General features: G+C 39.0%; 1 protein-coding gene across 2 annotated transcripts in view; it reads left to right on the top strand.

Annotated features, from left to right (window-relative positions):
- The window catches only part of LOC146973992 (rho GTPase-activating protein 26-like), a 161,377-nt gene that overhangs the window by 84,845 nt on the left and 55,423 nt on the right, over positions 1-21,109 (top strand). For both annotated transcript variants that reach the window (XM_085796984.1, XM_085796985.1), the window contains exons 5-15: positions 1,373-1,474; positions 3,491-3,601; positions 6,081-6,185; positions 7,032-7,161; positions 8,517-8,617; positions 9,680-9,774; positions 13,957-14,035; positions 17,509-17,545; positions 17,759-17,824; positions 19,548-19,622; positions 20,184-20,268. In XM_085796984.1, the coding sequence (XP_085653110.1) occupies positions 1,373-1,474; positions 3,491-3,601; positions 6,081-6,185; positions 7,032-7,161; positions 8,517-8,617; positions 9,680-9,774; positions 13,957-14,035; positions 17,509-17,545; positions 17,759-17,824; positions 19,548-19,622; positions 20,184-20,268 (986 nt within the window). The remainder of the gene's footprint in view (positions 1-1,372; positions 1,475-3,490; positions 3,602-6,080; positions 6,186-7,031; positions 7,162-8,516; positions 8,618-9,679; positions 9,775-13,956; positions 14,036-17,508; positions 17,546-17,758; positions 17,825-19,547; positions 19,623-20,183; positions 20,269-21,109) is intronic.

Genomic DNA, 21,109 nt, shown 5'->3' with positions numbered 1-21,109 from the left:
ATGTGTGGTTGATATCACCCCAGGGCCTCAGATCTGCCCCTCCCTCCCTCTCTCTGTGTGATAGCTCTTCACTTCTCTCCGTCTCTTTGTACTCTTTGTATCAGTCCGCTCCCATCTCTTCCTTCCGTCGGTTTGGATTAGATTAGACTTTAATGATCCGAACGTGACTGATAATAATCGCCGAGCAGCAGCCAATAAATAAAAACGTGTTTCGGAGCAGAAAGTAACAACAACGGCTTCCTTTGTTCTCTCTCTCCTCTTATTGGACGCTTTTCAGTTTCTTTCTGTTGTTGGTTTTTCTTTTTCTTTTTTTCTTTCTCTGGCTGTACAGTATCTGTCCCTGGTTTCTCATCCATCCATCCATCTGTCCTCCTCTCTCCTGTCGCTGACCTCGGCTCGGATGAAGCAGCCTGTTGTTGTAGCAGCAGCTGTTTTCCCCCCAGAGCTGCAGCGTCGCTCCGCACAAACGGAAAATATCATGTGAAAGCTAAAAAGAGGATCTACTGTAGGTTTCTACCTCGCTCTGCTGTTTTCAGAGCTCTGGTAGTCGATTACAGATGTTTGATGCTGATCTAATTAGTCCTTTTAAGATGAATTAATCAGATTAGATGTTTTTTTGGGGGGATAGTTGAACATTTTGTCAAATTGGCCCATTGCCATAACCCCTATAGTCATTATAGCAGTAGGTTCATTACCTTTAATTGTCGGTGCAAGCTGTTTTTAGAACGGTGGAGCAGAGCCGTGAGCTGCTCAGAGCTACACTACGGAGACTCATTATGGGATTTCTTGGTTTCCCTCATCAAACTCATCAAATACACAATCCAACAACTCCACAACGCTCTGGTGGACAAGTTGTGAGCTGCACATTCACCACGCTATGAGATAATAACACAACGTTACCACACAGAGTTGTTTTAGAGGGAAATACAGAGACTGTTGATGAAAAACTGTCCCTGAAGGCAACGTGCATCAGTGGTTTTGCATGAATTTCCCTCTAAAACAACTCTGTGTGGTAACGTTGTGTTATTATCTCATAGCGTGGTGAATGTGCAGCTCACAACTTGTCCACCAGAGCGTTGTGGAGTTGTTGGATTGTGTATTTGATGAGGGAAACCAAAGAAATCCCATAATGAGCCTCCGTAGCGTAGCTCTGAGCAGCTCACGGCTCTGCTCCGCCGTTCTAAAAACAGCTTGCACCGACAATTAAAGGTAACGAACCTACTGCTACGACTATAGGGATTATGGCAATGGGCCAATTTGCCAAAATGTTGAACTATCCCTTTAAAGTTTATTAAACATTAGAGAAGGAATCCCACAGGAGTCAAACTGTAACTGTCACTTTCATTATGTTTTTTTTTTTTCTCTTCTACAGGAAGCAAAGAAGAAATATGACAAGGAGACAGAGAAGTATTGTGCGGTGCTGGAGAAACATCTCAGCCTCTCGGCCAGGAAGAAGGAGTCACATCTGCATGAAGTAAGACTCCACATCTGTCCTCTGTCCTCCCTTCTGATTGGTCACATATGCACTGCAAAAAATCAAATATCTTACCAAGAATATTTGTCTTATTTTTAGTCAAAATGTCATTTCTAGTCAAAACAAATCTCATTATATTTAAAATAAGACTCATCACATTAAAAAGCAGCTTGTTTTTAGACACTTTTTACTTCTTTCAAGCAGATTTTCACTTGAAATAAGTAGAAAAATCTGATAGTGGAGCAAGTTTTTCTTTCTTATTACAAGCACAAAAAACTTGCTTTCACTGGCAGATTTTTCTACTTATTTCAAGTGAAAATTAGTTTGAAACAAGTGAAAATGATCTAAAAACAAGTTCATTTTAAGGTGATGAGTCTTATTTTAAGGTGAAAGAGATTAGTTTTGACTAGAAATGAGACATTTTGACAAGAAATAAGACAAATATTCTTGGAAAGATGTTGAGTTTTTGCAGTGTGTAGACTTAAAAAATGTTTTTATGTAGACTTAAGAATGTTCGACTAAGTGAGTGTATGTTAATATTGGAGTGATTTGATTTAAGTTGTCTCGTTAATTAATATTATTGTTAGCATTGTGATTTTTTTAGTATATTATTTTTAAGATGAGTAGTGTTTCTACTCTCACTGTCTAGTATGTATGCATGTGTGTGTGTCTGTGTATGTATGTGTATACATGGGTATACATATTGTTGAGCTGAGGCCTTAATAGGACCTTTGGGTCTCTTGTCTCGGCTTGCACCTAACACTTTACTTGAATAGGTATTCATAAGATTGACATAACACTGTCATAACCATCAATGAATACTTCTGACAGCTGTCGTTAAGTGTCATTCAGTAAGTTATGTCACTTTTGATGCAAAGTTGACATTGTTTGAGATGTTTTTGTTCTGACAACTTGACATAAAGACAATTTAAACTGTCATAGCAGACCTATGGCTAAGCCACGCCCCCAAACACGATGAGCCAATCACAGTGCGCATAGCTAGCCCATACACTCGGACATTCTCTGCTTCCACGTCCATTGAAATGCATTGCAGTTAGTCAGTTTTCATTCGTCTTTATATGTTTTTTCTTGACATTTTAAGTTTAAAATGGTCAAACGGTGTTCATGGGGTACATGCAACTCTGACACTAGGTATCCTGAGAGGCTGGGGGCCACGGGGGGGATTTTTTTAACCCTTTCCCAAGCGACATCTCAAGTGTCTGCTCTGGATAAAGTTATGCAGTAGACCACAACACCAACTAAACGTGGATAAACTTAACAAGGATGTCTACATCTGTTCTAAGTTAAGTCAACAACGTATTTGAGGCAACATATTGTCAGAGATGTTTAGATGTTAGCCAGTATCACAACTAAGCATAAAGTCCGCTAGCTTAATGCTAACGTATAATGCAAAACTCCATAGACAGGCTAACAGAAGTTAGCCCGTCGCTATCGGTGTTTCACGGCAAATGGCAGCCATAGCAGTAAAGCTAAGTGAAGTTTTGGTGACTTCAGATGATATTTAATCTTTCTGGCTCCAAAAATCATCAGTTGTCTCCTGTGAAATGTCTCCTACTGTGACAGCTGCCATAGCAACTGTCACCGAATGTTGACTGTTTGTCCCAGTGAGTGGAGGGGGCGGGGCTTAGCCAGAGGTCAATTATGTGTCTCTGAACTCAAAGATAATTATCTATAAAAAAAAAAGAGGTCAAGTTCTCATAACAAAAACATCTCAAACAATGTCAACTTTGCATTAAAAGTGACATAACTTACCGAATGACACTTAACGACAGCTGTCATAATGTTTATGACAGCTGTTATGTCATGGTTATGACAGTGTTATGTCAATCTTATGAATACCCATTCAAGTAAAGTGTTACCATGTATTTTAATGTGTCCTATTCTTGTTATTCTGTATTGGTGCAAATAAATAAACTCAACTAAATCTGTCTGTCCTTCGTCTCCTCCTCCTCCTCCTCCTCCTCCTCCTCCTCCTCCTCCTCCGTCCCGTCTCAGGCCGACAACCAGGTGGACAACGTGCGGCAGCATTTCTACGAGGTTTCTCTGGAGTACGTCTTCAAGGTGCAGGAGGTGCAGGAGAGGAAGATGTTCGACTTCGTGGAGCCGGTAAGACGTAGGGCTAAGGGACGATACGCTTTTCTCCCGATTCCATTCTTCTACGATTTTTTTTTGATGGCGATTCGATTTAAATTGCGATTCTACGATATTGTCGATTCTCTCAATGATTTTTAGTCTTTAGCATTTTTAACATTTATCTGCACACAAATACTGTAGGAGCCTATAAATGAACATACTCCATTATAAAGTGAACTTAAACCCTTTTTAAAACCTGGACTCTCTGGATGTAAAAAAGGCGAACAAATGCACATGGCACAATATTTAAAAAAATTCAACAACAAAAAAAAAAATCGATTTAAAAATCGTCCAAAAAGATATCAGGATATTTATGTGAATCGGTTTTTTCTCCCACCCCCAGTAAGACGACGCTCCGCTGCTTTCTATTATTCAGCTTCTTCTCCCTCAGGTTTTTCTCAGCAGAGCGCACGTGTTGTTGTTCTGCAGCGTCAGCGTCTGTGTCCCATTCTCTCACTTCGACATGTCCACACACACACACACACACACACACACACACACACACACACAGCAGCTGCGTTTTTCAGTCTTCATTCTTGTGTTGTTGGCAAACAGCAAACAGCGAGCAGCGGTGTGGAGGATGTGGAGGATGTGGTGCTGGTGCCTTGCTCCAGGGCTCCTCGGTGGAAGCTGCAGCGGAAATAAAGACAATTTGTTGCACACACACACACACACACACACACACACACACACACACACACGCCACATAAACCCACTTTATGTAACTCTGTAGGGAAGAAAGAAACAAAGAAAGAAACTCACACTCACTGTCTCTGTTTGGCTTTTTCTGCTTGAAGATATTTAACATTGTATTTCATAGCCGGATCAATTTTTTTTTTATCACACACACACACACACTGTGATACTTGCACAAAAAACGATTTAATGGTCGCAACGTTTCCGTGCTGCGACCTTCTTCAGGCAAACGGTTTGTTGCTGAGGAGAAGCCGTGTAAAGTTCAGCATGTTAAGCACAATGATTGTACAAAAAGTAAATAAATATGCAACCAAACAATTGTGACAACATGTCAGATGCAAAACATATTCTCATACCATACTGTACTCATACATAAAAGTACGAGCCTTTAAAAAAGACGTCAGGCAATTGTTTTGATTCTCAAAACAGATCCAATCCAATCCAATCCAATCCAATTTATTTTTAGAGCACATTTAAAAACAACCAAGTTGACCAAATTGCTTTACACAGAAAACAGTGAACAAAATCAACATTCAGTAAAAAAGCACAACAGATAAAAACAGCAAAACCAATAAATAATAAGACCATAGTTGCTAAAATATTAGGATTTCAGACTGTGTTAAAAGCCAGGGAGTAAAAGTGCGTTTTAAGACGTGTTTTAAAAACAGCTAGGCTAGGGGCTTGTTTCACGTGAGGGGGGAGGGAGTTCCAAAGTTTGGGGCCAGCAACAGAAAACGCACGGTCCCCTCTACCCCTGAGTCTGGTCTGAGGGACCTCCAGGAGCAGTTGGTTTGTGGACCTGAGGGACCGAGAGGGGACATAGGGCTTTAAAAGGTCAGTCAGATAAAAAGGGGCGAGCCCATTTAGAGCTTTAAAAACAAACGTTAAAATCTTAAAATCAACTCTAAAATGAACTGGGAGCCAGTGCAGCGATGCAAGGACTGGGGTTATATGGTCAAATTTACGTGTACCAGTCAAAAGTCTGGCTGCAGCATTCTGGACCAGCTGTAGGCGGGAGAGTGAGGACTGACTAACACCCAGATATAAACCATTACAATAGTCCAGTCTTGAGGTAATAAAAGCGTGAACAACTTTCTCAAAGTCTAAAAATGATAAAAACGGTTTGACCTTTGAAAGCATTCTTAGTTGATTAAAACCCTGCTTTTACTACAGAATTGATCTGAGTATCTAGTTTAAAATCACTATCCATTTTTACTCCTAAATTTGTGGCCACTGGAGTGACAAAGGGTCCAAAGGGACTTCCAGATGAAGGACATCATAACTCAGATATGAATATACAGACAAGAAAATCTACACAAACAGCCCAGATATCTGATCCCTATATCTAATCTATAATCTATAATCTATAAAGGCAGAGCAGAAGATATGAGATGAATAAACAACATAAGAGCAAAACATTCGGTCAATATCAGGTTATAAATACATAATAAATACATGATAATAAAACCCAGAGGTTCAACACTCGTCTTCCAAAATATTTGTAGAATCAAAGTGTGGATGAAAAAATGAATGAATGAATGAATGAATCAACATTTGGATAAAGGTCTGCAGCATCATATGTGCAGTATGCATATCTGTACTGAAGCTGCAGAGTCCACTTCTTCTCCTCCACTCCACCTTCAACCTCTTGTTCTTCATCTCTCTTCCTCCTGCAGCGTTTTCAACCTCTTCCTTTACATTTAGATTTCCTTTCTTCTTCCTCCTCTTCACCGTTTTGCTGTTTCCTCTCCCTCAGCTCTTGGCCTTCCTCCAAGGCCTCTTCACCTACTATCACCACGGCTACGAGCTGGCCAAGGACTTCAACCACTTCAAGACCGATCTCACCATCAGCATCCAGAACGTAAGGACACACACAGAGTATACAGATGATCAAACCAGATGTTTTATTCCCTCTAGATGAAGTTTTTATTCATATGTATGTAGAGTAACGAGTGTTAATGGTGTGTGGAGTCGGTTTAGTTTGGAGCGGCTTCGCTCCGCTGAGGGGAAGCTGCTGCTGCTGCTGAAGGTTCAGTCAGTGGCCACACAGATCTGAGGTCAGTCGGCCAGTGGAGAAAACACAATAATAACACTGCAGATGTGAAGCAGCTGAAAGGAGTTCAGTTCAGAAACACAGGATTCCTCCGGTCGAGAGCTTTTAGGGGAGATCTGAGCTAAGAGGGAAACTTAACCAAGAATAAATACGACATTAAAAAGCATGTGAATATCTGTGGCTGCCAGAGGATCTCAAACAAAGCAAAAACATCACACAATTTAAAAATAGATATGATAGAAAGCTATAAACGGGATTGATTCATTGGGTTTTGATTACAACTGTAATACTGTTTAATTATGTATTTATTTATTTTATTTTTTAGCTTCATTTGTTAATTATCGGATACTTGTTTCTTTCTATGACTCTGAAACCATGAAGAGCTCTGATGGTTTTACTGAAACAATGAATTAAAGGGTAGTAGGTGTTTATAGGTAGCTTCAGCCTGCAGCTTTTAGATCTATGTATGAACTAGTTGAACTAATGATGGTTTGATGGAAGGTTGACTGGTTGTGATTGATGCTCAACTGCAAATAATTCATGCACAAGATCGAATAAACAAACTACAATAAAAAAAAACTTTTAGATAATTAGAAATTTAAGGAATTATGAAACCTAAGTGTGTGTGTGTGTGTGTGTGTTTCCTCCTGACAGACGAGGAACCGCTTTGAGAGCACGAGGTCGGAGGTGGAGAGTCTGATGAGGAAGATGAAGGAGAATCCTCACGACCACAAGAGCGTCAGTCAGCACACCATGGAGGGATACCTGTTCGTGCAGGAGAAACGTACGTAGCTGTAGCAGTGTGTGTCTGTGTGTGTGTGTGTGTTTCTATTGCATTCACTTGAATCATTTTCTGTTTTTCGGGGTAATTTTTTTCTGACTTAGCTGTTGAGATTTCAAAATCCCACCTGCAGGTAACTGTAGTAAGGACTGATTTCAAAATAAAGGTGCTGCATCAGACTGTTCTGAGTGATTCTCTCTGAGTCTGAGGAGGAGTTCTGTAATAACAGGTCGTTTCCTTTCAATATAAATCTGAATTTACTGGGAACACAGTGACAATAAGAAAAATGAGTCGGGTTTTCCTTTGAAAATCGATAATGTCGGTGAAAGCTCCACTGTATTTTTTGTGGAGCAGATCCATGGATCTAAGATGTAATAGATCCGTGATGAAGTGGAGGTTTGACCGCAGCGGTTAAACGATACTTGCAGGTGGAGGAGCTTCTAATGGGATTTTGATATCTCGTTAAGTCAGAAAAAATATTACCCCGAAAAACTGAAAAATATTAGTCAGAAATACAGAAATAATTACCCCGAAAAACAACCCCAAAAAATAAATAACTCATGTGAATGCAATACACTTCCGTATGCACTGCAAAAACTCAAAATCTTTCCAAGAATATTTGTCATATTTCTTGTCAGAATGTCTCATTTCTAGTCAAAACTAAACTCTTTCCACTTAAAATAAGACTCATCAACTAAAAATTGACTTGTTTTTAGATCATTTTCATTGCCAGTGAAAGCAGGTTTTTTGTGCTTGTAATAAGAAAGAAAAACTTGCTCCACTATCAGATTTTTCTACTTATTCCAAGTGAAAATCTGCTTGAAAGAAGTAAAAAGTGTCTAAAAACAAGCTGCTTTTTAATGTGATGAGTCTTGTTTTAAGTGGAAAGAGTTTATTTTTGACTAGAAATGACATTTTGACTAGAAATAAGACAAATATTCTTGGTAAGATTTTGAGTTTTTGTAGTGTGTGAGTGTGTTTTACAATGAAGACATAAGTGAGCAACACGTTTACGACGCTGCAGCGCCATGGAAACATGAATGATCATGTGTGTATCTAGGTATAACACACACATAGACACACACACATGACGAACGACAGTTGATGAAGTCACGTCTGATTCGCTGGAGACGTGACAGCAGCTCTGAGTGGTTGCCATGGCAACACATCCAGCTGGGAAACAGACTTCCTCCTCCTCCCACCTCTGACCAGCTGACATCACTCCTCTGTCTTCATTCATTCACTTCCTGTATTATATCCTCTGCTTTTGGTTTTAATTTCCTTTTCTTTCTTTCTTTCTTTCTTTCTTTCTTTCTTTCTTTCTTTCTTTCTTTCTTCTCTTCTGTCTCTTCCCTCAGGTTCGTTTGTGTCTACCTGGGTGAAGTACTACTGTACCTACCACCGGGAGCCGAAGCGCGTTACCATGGTGCTGTTTGACCCCAAGTCAGGAGGGAAAATGGTGAGTGGGGTTTTCTCCCTTTAATAAAGGTTTTTTATCAATCGCTAAAACACAATTTTGCAAACTAGGCTATTAGAACACAATTCACAAAACCACGACGCACCCAAACTACACAATACCTCAAATATCCTGCAACATGAAGCACTGCAACCAAAACTACATGTAGCATTATCAAAATCAAACAGCTCACACTTCATTCATAAAACCAGATAACTACACAGTGTTGAACAGAATGAAAAGCACTCTCATCTTTAGCTTTGCTATAAAACTAAAATAGTTCAAACTGTAGAGAATTCTTCAGATTGTTCACATGCTGCTGAAACATTTATTATTTTATTTTTCACCAAACAAGTCAGTGCAACATATGCACAGCAGATATATATTTATTTACATCTATATATATTTACATTGGAGTGAACAGAAATATGCTCACAGAACAGTAAACTGGAAAAGAAAATTGCAGAAATAATTTAGAAAAACTCTCCCTCTTCCTCCCCGAGCAGCGATTCTTAGACTGGAGGAAGTTGATAAATAGATTTTATTCTTCAGTTTGAAGTTTAAACTCTCTGTCGTTTCTATCAGTCCTTCATTGAAAGCCTTTTAACTTATTCTTTTATCTGTTGGTTTAACAACCTGTCACTCAAGGAAAAAAAAACAGTCTTAACAGTGTCGTGAAAACTTGCTCAAAGACTATTGGACTTAAACAGAGTGAGTGGTTTTGATTGGACGTGAGAGAAGTTGGAGAAACTGTCGGTCGCTCTTCAACACAACAGGAAGGAGAGAGAGTCCTTCTTCATATGAAAATTAAAGTTCATAAATAATGATTTTTATTTGTAAACGCTTTTACAAATGCTCAAAGACACTTTACACACATAGAGCAAGTCAGAGTGGAATTCAATTAAAAATAGCAATAAAACAGTATAAAACATAAAAAACAAACACAAAAAACAGTATAAAACACACAAAAATGATGTATTAAAAAGTTTTTAGGAAGAGAACGGCTCGGTCATTGTCATTGTGTCTTGATGTCGTCGTTTCTCTCTGTGACTGTGTGTCTGTCAGGGAGAAGAGGACAGCTTCATGCTCAAGTCCTGCACCCGGAGGAAGACCGACTCCATCGAGAAGAGGTTCTGCTTCGATGTGGAGGCAGTGGACAGGTCTGTGTTTGTGTTTGTGTGTGTGTGTGTGTGTGTGTGTGTGTGTATCAGTCCTTCCTCTCACATGGAGACGACACGTTCATCTGTCTGTGTCGTCGGTGCAGCGGCCATGTTTTCCTTCTCACAGTATTTCAGACACTTTGGATCATGATGAAATCCTGAATCATCACAACTCAGGATGTTTGATTCATTAATTACAAAAAAATAAAAATAAACAATAATTGGATCTTCTGTTATTTACTTTATTTGTTTATTTGGATGGGACAGTGCACGTTAATGGACATAAAAACATGTAAATGTGCCGGATTGTAGCAAAAGTGCTAATTTCCATCCGGAGTCCCATAAACATAAAACCAGTTCAATGGCAAAACACATGATAATGTAGACAACAAGACGACTATGACAATGTAAAACATATTGACAAACACATTCCACAGGTAGGGGACCATTAGAGTTTCTGGGAGATAAAGTGCATAAATGATGGGTTAAAGGGATAGTTCACCCAAAATTATCTCCTCCCCCTCATGTGGACTAGGGCTGGGAGAAGTTTCAGAGTCCTCCGTGGCTTCTCTGAGTTACAGGGGGTCTCGGCGTAGCAGTGCATGTCCATATGACGGTTACAAATGGATACCAACTGTCTTCGTAACAAAAAGACACACCAAAAAACATCCAGGGCCGGTTCATCCAAATTTGACGAACCGGGAAGAGGAGCTTCAAGAAGCTTCCGCTACAAAACAAGCTTGAAATATAGACTTATTTAATTTTTTTGGGGACAATTTCTCATGTCGGGGCTTCAATATAAGACGGACATTACAAACGAGCAGCATGGAGGTATTTGGATGTTTTTTGGTGTTTCTTTTTGTTATGAAGACAGTTGGTATCCATTTGCAACCGTTATATGGACATGCACTGCTACGCCGAGACCCCCTGTAACTCAGAGAAGCCACGGAGGACTCTGAAACTTCTCCCAGCCCTTAGTCCACATGAGGGGGAGGAGATAATGAGTGTCTCAAAGGAGGTTAAATCGAAAGCAACTGGACTTAGTTATTTGTCTGAGAAGACGTTTCACCTCTCATCCAAGAGGCTTCATCAGTTCAAGCCTCTTGGATGAGAGGTGAAACGTCTTCTCAGACAAATAACTAAGTCCAGTTGCTTTCGATTTAACCTCCTTTGAGATACTATGACCTGGTCAAATGAGAATATGCACAGGTCTAGATAATGAGTGAAATTTCAATTTTGAGTGAACTATCCCTTTAAAGTGACAAGGGCTATAGTGCAGAAGTGCATAGGTACCAGGTTGTATTGCACGATGCCCTATAAGAGTATTTATCAAAATGCCAGATGAGATAGTGTTGCACAAGGTCCTAAAGTGCACATCAGTTGGTTGTGTTGCACGATGCCCATCACACCCAGCTGCACAAGCAGAAGTGTGTAGATGTTGCACAAAATGTAGGCTACATAATTGTATTATGTAAGTACTACTAAAACCAAAATTACATACACAAAAATATTGTGTACGATGAACTGAAATAAAAACTCAAATGGTGCCCGGCAGTTGTTGTATACAGGTTACAGGTGGTCACATGTAAAAGTGCTGAAAAAGCCCAGGATGTAATGACAGGTAGCATCCACATGAGGGCGCTGCTCAGTTGGGTTGAGATCTATCTGTGTGTGTGTGTGTGTGTGTGTGTGTGTGTGTGTGTGTGTGTGTGTGTGTGTGTGTGTGTGTTTGTCCCTCAGGCTCCTACACCCCCCCTCCCCCCCTCCCTCTCCCTCCCACCGTCCAATCAGCTCCTCACCTCGTCATCATTACACAAGTTTATTTCCTGCTCTCACGCTTGTGCTTTTACTCACAGCAACAAGTGTGTGTGTCTGTGTGTGTGTGTGTGTGTGACTTTGTTGGTGTGTTTGTGTTTGTGCACCTTCCACTAAAGGTGTGTATATTTTTCTGTACTTTTTTTTTTTATTATTGGTTGGATTTATGAGTGTGTGTGTGTATCTACCTGTGTGTGTGTGTGTATGTGTGCGTGTGTTTGGCTGCTGGTGTTGTGTCACGATTGAACGACACTGAACTGTGTGTTCAGGTGTGTGTGTGTGTGTGTGTGTGTGTGTGTGTGTGTGTGATGACAGCTGAAGGTGAACGACTGTACAGGAGCAACTGAAAACCAACGGGACTGATGACGCTGTGTGTGTGTGTGTGTGTGTGTGTGTGTGTGTGTGTGTGTGTGTGTGTGTGTGTGTGGTCATAACTTACAGTCACTGCACACTTTATTTTCTACACACAGTTACACACATCACACTTTTTTTTTGACTTTGCACTAAAATCAACACTTAGTTGTATAAACTTTTGTACATTACATTTTGTTTGCTATTGATATTTTGCTGTTTTATTATGTATAGTTTGTTCTTTCTATCTATCTATCTATCTATCTATCTATCTATCTATCTATCTATCTATCTATCTATCTATCTATCTATCTATCTATCTATCTATCTATCTATCTATCTATCTATCTATCGTTCTATCTATCTATCGTTCTATCTATCTATCGTTCTATCTATCTATCGTTCTATCTATCTATCTATCGTTCTATCTATCTATCTATCGTTCTATCTATCTATCTATCTATCTATCGTTCTATCTATCTATCTATCGTTCTATCTATCTATCTTTCTCTCTCTCTCTATCTATCTATCGTTCTATCTATCTCTCTATCTCTCTATCTATCTATCTATCTATCGTTCTATCTATCTATCTATCTACTATCTATCTATCTATCTATCTCTCTATCTATCTACTATCTATCTATCTATCTATCTATCTATCTATCTATCTATCTATCTATCTATCTATCTATCATCTATCTCTCTATCTATCTATCTATCTATCTATCTCTCTCTCTATCTATCTATCTATCTATCTATCTATCTATCTATCTATCTATCTATCTATCTATCCATCTATCCATCTATCCATCTATCCATCTATCTATCTATCTATCTATCTATCTATCTATCTATCTATCTATCTATCTATCATTCTATCTATCTATCTATCTATCGATCTATCGATCTATCTATCCATCTATCCATCTATCCATCTATCCATCTATCCATCTATCTATCTATCTATCTATCTATCTATCTATCTATCTATCTATCTATCTATCTATCTATCTATCTATCTATCTATCTATCATCTATCTCTCTATCTATCTATCTATCTCTCTCTCTATCTATCTATCTATCTATCTATCTATCTATCCATCTATCCATCTATCCATCTATCCATCTATCTATCTATCTATCTATCTATCTATCTATCATTCTATCAATCTATCTATCTATCGATCTATCGATCTATCTATCCATCTATCCATCTATCCATCTATCTATCTATCTATCTATCTATCTATCTATCTATCTATCTATCTATCTATCTATCCATCTATCCATCTATCCATCTATCCATCTATCCATCTATCTATCTATCTATCTATCTATCTATCTATCTATCTATCCATCTATCCATCTATCCATCTATCCATCTATCCATCTATCCATCTATCTATCTATCTATCTATCTATCTATCTATCCATCTATCCATCTATCCATCTATCCATCTATCCATCTATCTATCTATCTATCTATCTATCTATCTATCTATCCATCTATCCATCTATCCATCTATCTATCTATCTATCTATCTATCTATCTATCTATCTATCTATCTATCTATCTATCCATCTATCCATCTATCCATCTATCCATCTATCCATCTATCTATCTATCTATCTATCTATCTATCTATCTATCTATCTATCTATCTATCTATCTAATCCTCATTAGATTGTGTAAATTTCTATTCAAAACTCTTTCTAGCGTCTTTTCATCCTTTTATGGAGAAAAACCTGTCATTGATCCTGTGATAGATGAATATAACACAACATCTACTTTAGTCTGGAGTCAGTGTGAGCTCTGCAGGCTGAAGATGAGAAACACACTGACTTTTTAAAAGAATCATTTATTAAACCGATTATAAACTGAAGCCTGAAGTAGAAGCTGTGTGTGTGTGTGTGTGTGTGATTGCAGATTTGCATGTTAACGGACAGTGTTTGCAACCGGCCTTGATATTTTGATAAGCTCATGTGGCTTTTCTCTCTCTCTGTGTGTGTGTGAAGGCCGGGCGTGATCACCATGCAGGCGCTGTCAGAAGAAGACCGCAGGTTGTGGATGGAGGCCATGGACGGGAGAGAGCCGGTAGGTTACCACGGTTACCGCTCGCTCCGATGGCGACACAAACACACAGAGAGAGAGAGAGAGAGATGATGATGACGGAGGAGAGGAGGAAGGAAGACGACATGTCCGCTGAGCAAAAACAAACAGAACTAAAAGAATGAAATAAAATAAAATGAGAATAATATTTAGTAGCATCTGGTTTGACTGAGGGTTTGTGACCTGCTGTAATAAACCAGTGGTGTCCAATCAGCTGGAGTGAGACACACACACACACACACACACACACACACACACACACACACACACACACACACACACACACACACACACATAGACACACAGAGAGATGATGGATGGGATTGTGAAAGGAGGAGAAACAGCCGTTCTCCCTAATGTCTTTCTTGTGAAACAGGGTAATTCAGCCACTTTAAGCCTCAGAACAATGAACCAAGAGGAGAAAATCAATGTTGCTGCTGCTGCTGCTGCTGCTACAACCTGTTGACAACACCACTGGACCAGCAGCAGTGAGCAGATAGAGAGAAACATAGTGTGATGAAGAGGAGGAGGAGGAGGAGGAGGAGGAGAGAATCTATGGAGCTACATTTGTGTCTTTATTATTCAATCAAAAGAAAAGTTGATTTAAAGGGACAACGAGGAGTTTCTCCAGCGGCAGAACGAAAAATTCCGCGACAACAAAAAAAGTCTCATATTAAAGCAGAAGTAAGCGATCCGGTGGTTTTGGCTAATGCTGCGTTCCAGGCAGGCTTTTGAAACCGTAAATTACAGCTTCAAGTCACGACTTATGACTTTGTAGCGTTCCAGGCAACCCACTCGTGTTTCTCTGACCTGTTTTACCGGTGAAAGTCACTATAACGACCACTCGTAACTTCTGACCCGTGAACTCGTACCAGATCGAACTGGTACGAGTTCACAGGTCGGAAAAACACGAGTTACGAGTTGCCTTGAACGCACCATAACGTCTTGTCAGCCGATGGAGTTAGCAGCCCCCGCCCTCGTCATGGATCTATTGGTCCTCGTCCCTACGTCACCACATTCAGGCGCATCCCTTGGCTGCACACACAGAGAGGACTGCCCCTTTATGCCGTTCTCTCTCCTCATTGGATAAAACTTGTAGGATACAAGGAAAGTTTTCTCCTGGGCTCAGAGCAGAGCAGAGTGACTGACAGACCCGTGTTTCAGACCAAACACTCTATAGAAGTGATTGCTGTCGGAAGATATAACTATTTAAGACTTATATTAACACAAATATATCACTTACTTCTGCTTTAATGTGGATGAATCTCCGTTACCACTTGTTAATGGTCCATTTTAGATAAATCTATGGTTTTGTCTCTATGGTTATTTTGTTATTATTAGTGGTGGTGGAAATGCTGGGCGAGCCGACCAGCGTTTCTTTACTTTCGGTTTTGTGGCGAGTCATGAGAATAACGCCGCCGAATCTCCGTTTATGGTGGGAACTACGACGGTATGTGATCGTCTTCCAACCTCTGACTTTAATTCTTGATGAATGAAAACATGAGTCTGTCTTGCGCCGGTCAAAGAATTTCACGGTGCGGAGGCTCATAAATGTAGTGTGGAAACACTTCGCTTTTCCAAAACTCCCTTGTTGTCCCTTTAAACAAAAAAAGCTATTTTCAATCAAAACAAACTTAATTTCAATCAAAAAAACCTTTTCAATCAAAAAAAAAGCAGGATTTGAATGCAAAAACATATTTGAGACCCACAAAATTGCATTTGAACCCTTTTTTTCTTTGATTGAAAAGTTTTTTTTCGATTGAAGTGAGTTATTATTTGATTGAAAATAGCTTTTTTGTTTAATCAACTTTTCAAAGAAAAAAAGGGTTTAAATTCAATTTTTTAGGGGTCTTTTGCATTCAAACCCTTTTTTCTTTCATTGAAATGTTTTGCTTTTGATTGAAGTGAAGTTTGCTTTGATTGAAAATAGCTTTTTTTGTTTAAATCAACTTTCTTTTGGATTGAATAATAAAGACACAAACGTAGCTCCATAGAAAACACCGGATCAGAGCCGTTATCCTGCAGATCATTTCAGTCTTTATGTTTCTTCCAGGACGTTTGATTGACAGCCGGTCTCTTACAGTACCAACACGTCTTCATCTACAGCAGCTTTCTCACCCTGAGGCTTCACGTGTGTGTGTGTGTGTGTGTGTGTGTGTGTGTGTGTGTGTGTGTGTGCTGCTGGTTCATGTCCAGACACCTCATGTCTACATTCAAACATGCAGATGTAATTAACGTCCATAAAGTCACCGCAGGCTGGAACAAGACGTGGACGCTCCTGATGTTCTCTCTCTCTCTGGTTCTCTTTTAAAGGGATAGTTCAAGATTTTGGCAAATTGGCCCATCACCATAACCCCTATAGTCATAGCAGTAGGTTCGTTACCTTTAATTGTCGGTGCAAGCTATTTTTAGAACGGCGGAGCAGAGCCGTGAGCCTCAGAGCTACGCTACGGAGGCTCATTATGGGATTTCTTGGTTTCCCTCATCAAACTCATCAAATACACAATCCAACAACTCCACAACGCTCTGGTGGACAAGTTGTGAGCTGCACATTCACCACGCTATGAGATAATAACACAACGTTACCACACAGAGTTGTTTTAGAGGGAAATTCATGCAAAACCAGCTGATGCGTGTTGCCTTCAGGGACAGTTTTTCATCAACAGTCTCTGTATTTCCCTCTACTATTAAAGGTAACGAACCTACTGCTATGACTATAGGGATTATGCCAGGCAATGGGCCAGTTTGCCAAAATGTTGAACTATCCCTTTAATACTGAGAGTCAATAAGCTGTGACTGTGCTGCATCTGAAACACACTCGTCAACACTTCACTGTGTTTTCATGTGAATCTTCATGTTAAATTTATAGATAATAATAACGACCATAAAGTCAACACACATACACTGCAAAAAATCAAATATCTTACCAAGAATATTGGTCTTATTTTTAGTCAAAATGTCATTTCTAGTCAAAACAAATCTCATTATATTTAAAATAAGACTCGTCACATTAAAAAGTAGCTTATTTTTAGACACTTTTTTACTTCTTTCAAGCAGATTTTCACTTGAAATAAGTAGAAAAATCTGACAGTGGAGCAAATTTTTCTTTCTTATTAGAAGCAAAAACAAAAAAACAAGTGAAAATGATCTAGAAACAAGTTAATTTTTAGGTGATGAGTCTTATTTTAAGTGGAAAGAGATTAGTTTTGACAAGAAATGAGACATTTTGACAAGAAATAAGACAAATATTCTTGGAAAGATGTTGAGTTTTTGCAGTGCACTATATATTTTATCCGTCAACCTCTGTTGTTGTTGTGTCTCGGTCCGTTCATGACGGATGTAGAGTAATAACAGCAGCAGCTTCATGTGTCTCTGTCCTGTCATTAGCCTCCGTCTCAGCTTTAAATAACATGATTAATAGGGAGTTTGTGTGTGTTTTTTGTTTTTCTGTTTTGCAGGTTTACAATCTGAACCGAGACAACCAGGCTGAAGGCCGTAAGTCTCATTCACTCTGTTAGTCGCCGTGGCAGCGTAGAAACACATCCACAGTGCATTATTTCCAATTTAACCCATTTACAAATCATTTGATTATTCTGTTTTTCAAATCAAACTAAATATAAAATGAAGATTTTTTTTCTTTTCTTCATCTTCTGACTCTGACTCATTCCTCTGTGATCTCTCTCTTCTCTCTCTTCTCTCTCTCCTCAGTGGCTCAGCTCGACGTCATCGGCTTCAACGTGATGAAGAAGTTCATCTACGCCGTGGAGACTCGAGGTACCAGCTGCACGTTGTTATATTAGAGCACTGGTGGAGTTGTTTCATGTGTTCATATACGTAATATAATCACATATTCAGGATATCTGAGGATTATTCTAACAGAATTTCTATTCACTATGTATCTATATATGTCAGATTTTCTAAACCAAATGATTAATAAAGAAAAAAGACTGTAACTCATGAGATTCATATTTTAGAAAACATCAGATTTTTTTGCAGCACCATGCATGTTTAATATAAAACCAAATATAAAATGTAAATCATTAGCCGTCAGCGTCTATTAAACCAGAAGACAAACTCTCCTCAGCAACTCGTCATAGTTTACATCAGTTTTAGAGTTGAATTTAAGAGTTCAACCTTTTCCTCCCATGTAACATTTCTCATATATGTTAAATGAGACTAAAAGAGACAGAAGTCGAGGCCTTGCAGCTTTAAAGGGATGGTTCAACATTTTGGCAAATTGGCCCATTGCCATAATCCCTATAGTCATAGCAGTAGGTTTGTTACCTTTAATTGTCGGTGCAAGCTGTTTTTAGAACGGCGGAGCAGAGCCGTGAGCTGCTCAGAGCTATGCTACGGAGGCTCATTATGGGATTTCTTTGGTTTCCCTCATCAAACTCATCAAATACACAATCCAACAACTCCACAACGCTCTGGTGGACAAATTCATGCAAAACCACTGATGCACGTTGCCTTCAGGGACAGTTTTTCATCAACAGTCTCTGTATTTCCCTCTAAAACAACTCTGTGTGGTAACGTTGTGTTATTATCTCATAGCGTGGTGAATGTGCAGCTCACAACTTGTCCACCAGAGCGTTGTGGAGTTGTTGGATTGTGTATTTGATGAGTTTGATGAGGGAAACTATGCAAGAAATCCCATAATGAGCCTCCGTAGCGTAGCTCTGAGCAGCTTACGGCTCTGCTCCACCGTTCTAAAAACAGCTTGCACCGACAATTAAAGGTAACGAACCTACTGCTATGACTATAGGGATTATGGCAATGGGCCAATTTGCCAAAATGTTGAACTATCCCTTTAAATCCTACAATGACATTCAGTGTAAAACTGAATAATATTTACATACATGACATCAGTGAGTTTGTGATAAACTCACAAAAGTTGATTGATCAGCACTGAACTCATTCACAAATGTTAGTAACTAGTTGTATGAAATCTGTTACAATAATCACAATTAACAGTTTTAATATGATAAGTTATATAATATATATATGATATAATATGTAAGTATGTAATATAATATGATAAGTTTGTATTTATGTTTTATAAATCTAAAGAGTCTCAATAGATAAAAACGTGTAGGTGTTGTGTTGAGGTGTGTGAGTGGTAGGAAAAATACAGTTTAGTGCAGAAAGGCTGGTTTGAAATGACAGGGGGTCAAAGGTCGTCTGCAGGATCTAAACACACACACACACACACACACACTCCTCTGAAATGTCACAGTGTTGGTTGATCTGCTGCCTCCATTACGGCTCAGTCCTCCTCTGCAAACACATTTACATTTAGATGGTGTGTAATGACGCCTCTGCTCTGTGTCTCTCAGCTGCCAGGATTATTGTTTTTACATGGGCGACATGTATGGAAATAAATATAAATAAACATGTTGAAAAAACAGTGAATAATAAATGTTAATGTAAATGTTTAAATGACTTGAATTAAATCAGACTGATGTGTAATCTTCCTCCTCCTCCTCCTCCTCTGCAGGTATCGATGAGCAGGGCTTGTACAGAATCGTCGGCGTCAACTCCAGAGTGCAGAAACTACTGGGCCAGGCCATGGGTAAATACTCATTTATTAATGAATGAATTAATGAATTTATTTCAAACATGTCTAAAATTTAAAAAAGTATCTTCAAATCATAGTATACTGTACCTACACACAATTTCAAAAAGTGAGTAGGAAGAATTATACAATTAAAAAAAGAAAGAAATCTTTCCCCTTTTTAACTCATCACAGTTCATATATTTTTATATTATTGCACAAATGTCCATATAAATATATAATATACATACATTACATACACATCCATATACATATATAGCATATGTAAATACTACATGGGTCAGTGACATGATGGAAGTGGTGTAACTGCTATTTTTCATAAAAATCTGACTGTATACAGGAAAATAAATCTACACTCAAATATAGAAAACATGGTTTAATCCAATTTTTAAGATATTTCTGAATTGTGCATCTTGCCAACCCTTGTTTGTCACTGACCCACATACAAATATATAAAACATATATATATACTACATAAATATCCTTGTAAACATGTTATATACTGTACATATATACTACATAAATCACATTCAGTCACAACTCTGTGTTTGTTTTCAGATCCGAAGACGTGTGCAGACGTGGAGCTGGAAAACCCGGAGTGGGAGATTAAGACGATCACCAGCGCCATTAAGCACTATCTCAGGTTTGTGTGAAAAGGCTCAAACGACAACAACAACGACAACGACAGCAGATCTGATGCACGTTGTCATCAAGTTGTTTCGGTGTTTGAGGCATTAAAGGGATAGTATCATTTTTTTTAAAGTGGGGTTGTATGATCTCCAAATAGCCCCTAAGTACTTTAATTGCAGTAGAAGACTCTCTGCACTCCTCCCGTTAGCAACGCCAGCCCATAATAGCCCTGCCCAGAGATTTACAACATACATTGTTGTGAACAGACCCAAAGAAACGGCCTATTTTCACGGCCTAAAAGAGGTTTTACCTGAAAAAAAATACACAGTTCCATTGTTCTCTATAATATAATTTTTTCCAGCCCTTCAAAGTGCAGGAAAAACAGTTTTTATTTGGACCTAACCAACTCACGTATCCCTCCGCCCAGGGTTAGCGCCGCCGATCAGCAGTTGGTTAGGTCCAAATAAAAACTCAGATGGAAGAGGTCTCCACCCTGGACCTGTGTATCAGATTTCATGATGATACGAGTTCATTAAAGCCATCAAAAGGCCAAACGTATTTTCATGGCGAGGGACGATAGTCGCCGCGTCGCCACACGGACGCCATTATTCGTAGCTTCACAGCGTTCATGATGTAGCTTCACCAACTTGTTCTGCATGTTTTAGAAGTGGAATGAAGTTGATTGATTTGTAGATCATACAACCCCACTTTAAAAAAAATGCTGTTATCCCTTTAAAGAGAGTTTAGTTTTGATCCCAGTGCATCAGGACTCGTCATGTCTCTGAATGACTGCACCTTCCTGCTCTTTTCATTCTCTTGTGCCTCAGCTTGTATCTCCAGCCCTGGATTGTTAA

The sequence above is a fragment of the Trachurus japonicus genome, chromosome 14, assembly GCF_045865225.1.
Source record: "Trachurus japonicus isolate A0001 chromosome 14, Traja_1.0".
NCBI lineage: Eukaryota > Metazoa > Chordata > Actinopteri > Carangiformes > Carangidae > Trachurus > Trachurus japonicus.
This window is presented reverse-complemented; position numbering and strand designations above follow the sequence as displayed.